Here is a 5,382-nt window from a genome sequence, read left to right on the forward strand (position 1 = left end):
ACCGGTAGCCCTGGGCAACGGGGACATCCTGGGGCATCCCCGGGCATCGGGCGTCTCAGGGCATCCCCAGGCGGGGGCACAGACGCGTTGCCTCGCTCCCCAAAAGCCCCACGGGGAGAGGCTGGGGTTGGGGGGGTGGGAAGAGAGTAAGCGGTGAGTCCTCGTTGAAGCGAGGACTGTGCCGGACACGGGGCAACGAGAAGCGTCAGTCAGTGACTTGGTGCGGTCGGCTGGCTGCGCTTAGCAACAGAAAGCTTTTCTGTTTGGCTGTGTCCAGGGCGCTCTGCCTTCGTGCTGCGCTTGGGCTTGTCATGGCTGCTGCTTGTTGGGTGGCTCAAAGGGACGTCAGCTTTCTTGTGCAGCTCCTCTGGGAGGGGTGGGCTTCGAGCAGATAAATGAATAACGTGAAGCTGCTAGACAAGAGCAAGTTTATGTTATGTTTCTGGCAGTCTAATGTGATGCCTCAGTAACACTGGTAATTCATCCTTTGGTTTAAAATGCACCTCCTAGAAAAGTCAATCTAAAGCTAATTGAAGCTAGAGAGTCACTTTGTTTAGGCATTATGTCAGTACGCCCTTTCCAACTTGCTGTAACCCCGCTTTCTAAGCTCGTAGGGGATGTGAAATGTTCGGGTAATCAGTCACGCTGCTGCAGGGTTCGTCAGCTCTGCAGCACTGGAGGCCTGGCAGGGGCAGTGGGGAATAAAGAGCCTGACTCTCTGCTGACGGTAATGATAAGTGCTTCTGACAAGGAGAGCCTGGGCCCGAGACTGAGAGCACTGCTAATGCTGCAGTAGTAAACTAGAGAATAAGCTGTCGTCTTGTTCCCTTCATGAATGCTACAGTCAATTTGCAGAAAGTGGTTGCCATTTTAATGCCTGTGTGTGCATTTTCTTCCTTAACAGTGCTAAAAAGAAGAAGATGGCTGACAAAATTCTACCTCAGAGGGTGAGTGGCGGCACATGCGGTTGCAGCCTGTGGTTGATATGAAGTAGGCTGGAGAAGCGCGGGGGAGCTGACAGTGATTTGCATTCTTGATTGGCTGTAGATTCGTGAACTTGTACCCGAGTCTCAGGCCTATATGGACTTGCTGGCCTTTGAAAGGAAATTGGACCAGACGATCATGAGAAAACGCTTGGATATTCAGGAGGCTTTGAAGCGACCCATTAAGGTAGGCGATGGCTGCATTCGTGGTTATCGTAATCAAGGTTTGGAGGCTCTGATTTTAGTTAAGACAGCAGGAGGGGACTGAAGCTTGCATCACGTCCCCGTAAGCGTGGTGTATCAGGAGTCGTAATGCTCCACACATAACCGAGGAGTGGAACCAGAAATGCCTCTTTCCTTGCTGTGTGCCCTGGGAGAGGGGGAATATGAGGCAGCTGAAAACATTAAGCTTAGTTTTAGCAAAACATAAGCAAGATAGTGTTAACTCTGAAATAAAGAGCTGACTGAGCCGATGCTTTTTCTCTTAGCAAAAACGAAAGCTGCGTATTTTTATCTCCAATACCTTCAATCCAGCCAAGTCAGATGCAGAGGATGGTGAAGGAACTGTTGCCTCCTGGGAGCTTCGGGTGGAAGGACGGCTGCTGGAAGATGTAAGTGTGAAAAACCCAGCCACGGAGGTGACTTTATGGATCTGGAATTGGCAATGAAACGAGTTTCTTAGTGTCTGAGAGCATAGCTAGGGGCTTGATATCCTCCTCCATCTCTGTTTTCCAAGGAGACCGAGAGCCCAACTTGGAGACCGATGGGTATCCCCATGGCAGGACATGAGTTATACAAAGTTCTTATAGCTATAAGAATTAATGGTGAGAGCAGATCAGTAGCACTTGTGTATCCTGGCTCTGAGAACCGGAGCACTTGCATTGTATGTAACTGCTGAGTGATGTAATTCCTGCAAGCTCATCTTTAACTCCAGTCTTTCACTTTCTGACTTGGAACTTGATTTTCAAGCACATGTTGGTGAATTTAGGTGTTCAGAACTTAAAGGAACGCTGTCGCGCGCAGTGGCTGTGCTTGAGTGCTGAGACTTGCTATCCTAACACTTTTCCTTCCTGTGTTGCTTGCAGTCTGCTTTGTCCAAATATGATGCCACCAAGCAGAAAAGAAAGTTCTCATCCTTTTTTAAATCTCTGGTCATTGAACTTGACAAAGACCTGTACGGCCCTGACAATCACCTAGTAGAGGTGAGCTGCTTTTTGCTGTGTTGCCTCTAAAAATGGGTTGATGTTTCAGCAGGCAGGGTTTTTATATCGCTTGTAACTTGAGAGGTGGGGATACTGAAGGTTTGAACAACTGGCCGGGAGCCAGGGGTTCTTGAATTCTTATCTTAGCTTTTCCTCTGACTTGCTGGGGTTCTGAACAAATTTATGAACTCTTGTTTCAAGCTCTAAGTGTGGGAGTAAGGTGAACTTTCTGTAGGTGGGTGGGATTTACTGGCAAGCTGCTTGTGTGCCAAGCAGCAGGAGTGTGGGGATGCTTCTAAATGCCCTCTCCTGTTCCAGTGGCACAGGACTGCTACAACTCAGGAGACAGATGGCTTCCAGGTGAAGAGGCCGGGAGATGTCAATGTGCGCTGTACTGTCCTTCTGATGCTGGATTACCAGGTAAGACGTTGGGAGTAACAGTGCTGGGCATGTACTGTTAGCTGTGCCTGTGGCCATCTCACCTTTCTCTGCTTCTTTGTTTCAGCCTCCCCAGTTCAAATTGGATCCCCGCTTGGCTCGTCTTTTGGGGATTCACACTCAGACCCGTCCAGTGATCATCCAGGCATTGTGGCAATATATCAAGACCCACAAGCTCCAGGACCCCCACGAGCGGGAGTATGTCATCTGTGACAAATACCTCCAGCAGGTAACAGGGTGGCTGGAACAAGCAACTGTTTCAGCTTTTCTTTGTCAGCAGCCAGTGATCGCTGGCACTGAGCTCCACTTCCTTTCCTTAGCCCTGTGTTTCTGTCACAGATATTTGAATCTCAGCGGATGAAGTTCTCTGAAATCCCACAAAGACTTCATGCGTTGCTTATGCCCCCAGAACCGATCATCATTAATCACGTGATCAGGTGAGACTGGTCCACTTGACTTCGTATTTCTAGGAAGAAGAGTGGAAGGGATGGATGAGGCTGGCACAGGAAGATGATGTAGTATGTTCTGATTTTCAGCAGCAGTTCCTGTGTTGCCTGTCATTGTCTCTTTGTACAAGAACAGCCGCCTCTTTTGTTTACCACATCCCCCTTTTCCACAAGGCACTCCCACGCTCATACTGTCCTTGGCATTACACTTTTGTAGACGGAAATCTGCTTGGAGCAATCGCTTCGTCCTTGTGCTGCAAAGCCATCGGTGGAGCTTTGCAGCTTGGTGTTAGAGCTGAAGCTAACACTAGCGTGGCTTGTCCCTGCCTGCAGTCCATATGCTGCGTCGTCCTAGAGGAGCTACAGTTTGGTGCTTTCGTGAGCTAGTCACTTATTTTGGCTTCTTTCTTGTGGTTGCCCCTAGCGTTGACCCAAATGACCAGAAGAAAACAGCTTGCTATGACATTGATGTGGAGGTGGATGACACCTTGAAAACTCAGATGAATTCCTTTCTGCTATCCACAGCCAGTCAACAGGAAATTGCTGCTCTGGATAACAAGGTAGGGAGACTTCCTTCAGGTCTGCCCTCCTCATTGCTGGGTAGGAATGTGTCTCTGGAGCAGGTGAGCCCTGAACAGGACCAGAGTTCAGCTTTGCTCTGTTGTGCATTTGGAAGCTGGAGTGGGGTAAGCCATGCTTACAGACAGGTGGCTTTACATGGAAGTGTAACTTTAAAGCAAATGGTCAGTGGGAAAGTTGGTAATATTTTGAGCAGGAAACTGGGAATTGAAAATCCTATCTGATAGGTATAAGTCAACCAGGGAGTATAAGAATTTGCCTTCATGTGTTGGGTCTCTTTATGTTTCTGTCTGACTTTTTCCCCTATTCAGAAGTTTAGTTGCTGTGCTTATCTCCTTCAGATTCATGAAACAATAGAGACAATTAACCAGCTGAAGACCCAGCGAGAGTTCATGCTGAGCTTTGCCCGAGATCCTCAGGGCTTCATCAATGACTGGCTACAGTCCCAGTGCCGGGATTTAAAGGTAAAAGCTTTGTCTTGTGTGGAAGGTGGATCCAGTCACACGCTTCCCTCATTATAACCAGCTCCCACAGAGAGAGAGAGAGAGGCAATTTCCTGCTCAGAAAGCAAGACTAAAATTGGAGTCAAGCATAAGAACCTGACCTGACTGTACTGAAATTTCTTTGAGGAAAGGGGAGGGAGTGTGGGTTTGCTCAGCACGGCCAGAGCTTTTGCACTCCCTGAACTGTTTCGTCCTTTGTGCTCTCCAGACAATGACTGATGTTGTTGGGAATCCTGAAGAGGAGCGTAGAGCTGAGTTCTACTTCCAGCCGTGGGCTCAGGAAGCCGTGTGCAGATACTTCTACTCCAAGGTGAGTGTCCCTGAGGAGGGGTGCCCCTCCATACCCAGTGGCTCAGAGTACCTGTCCCTTGGGCACAGACACTGGTGGTGGAAAGTGGCAGGGCTAAGCTTCACACGTAGACACTGCTGGTGCATCTTGGTCCCAGTTTGAGTTCACCCTTTTCCAGCTGGGTCCTGTGTTAGTCAGATGCTGTGGTGCCGTACCATCTGAGTACGATAATGCTGCAACTCTGGCTTCTCTTGCAGGTGCAGCAAAGACGGCAGGAACTGGAGCAGGCCCTGGGAATCCGTAACACATAGGCTGCTCCGCTCCTCCCCAAGCAGAAGGCATCACGGCTATTTGTGGAGACAGAGAGCTGCAGACTACACTGTTAAGGGTCACATAATCCCACTCTGGCAACAAGGCTCGCTTCGTTATTCATCCTGGCATTGTCCCTTTTGGGGCAGCTCCAGGACACCTGGCGTCGTCTGGGGTGTGGCAAGCAGACAGGCTCCAATGAGCACACATTTCTACCTGGTTTTCTTCCTGACTGTTGCTTTGTCAGTCCCAAGGCTTCCAAGAGCCTCCCCTTGACTCCACACTGCCTGTAGTGTCCCCAGTAGCCAGCGCGATTGCTGACTTGGAGCCTTTCTCAAGTTCAGAAACCACAGCCCATTCTTCCCCAACTAGCATCTAGTTGTGGCACACGAGACCTGGCTCTGGGAAGCCTGGATCTGCTGTAAAGGTGGAGTTCTGTGGCTAGTCTCTTCCCTGCCTCGTTTTACAGCAAGGTGCCAGGAGACGTAGCAGGCAGGATGCCATGCGCTGACATACCTCCCTGCCCTTACTCCCTCGCTTGGAGGGTGCTGCTGCACTGGGCTGCCTCACAGGTCACTTTCCTCCTTGAGGAAGTTACTGGACTGTGTCAAGAATTCCATCTTGCCTTGTCCC

The 5,382-nt window shown here is 49.8% G+C and overlaps 1 protein-coding gene across 1 annotated transcript; it reads left to right on the forward strand.

Moving 5' to 3' along the window:
* Positions 1-904: 904 nt before the first annotated feature.
* On the forward strand, positions 905-4,776 carry LOC104167256 (SWI/SNF-related matrix-associated actin-dependent regulator of chromatin subfamily D member 1; the record flags this gene model as incomplete). Its single annotated transcript, XM_009707463.1, has 11 exons — positions 905-947; positions 1,048-1,170; positions 1,472-1,594; positions 2,069-2,185; positions 2,504-2,605; positions 2,691-2,852; positions 2,963-3,060; positions 3,494-3,629; positions 3,990-4,112; positions 4,360-4,461; positions 4,698-4,776. Coding segments are annotated over 11 exons (1,183 nt in total), but the record flags the coding sequence as incomplete, so codon positions are not given.
* Between the last annotated feature and the right edge of the window lie 606 nt (positions 4,777-5,382).

Source organism: Cariama cristata, unplaced genomic scaffold (assembly GCF_000690535.1).
Source record: "Cariama cristata isolate BGI_N322 unplaced genomic scaffold, ASM69053v1 scaffold28630, whole genome shotgun sequence".
NCBI classification, from domain to species: Eukaryota; Metazoa; Chordata; class Aves; order Cariamiformes; family Cariamidae; genus Cariama; species Cariama cristata.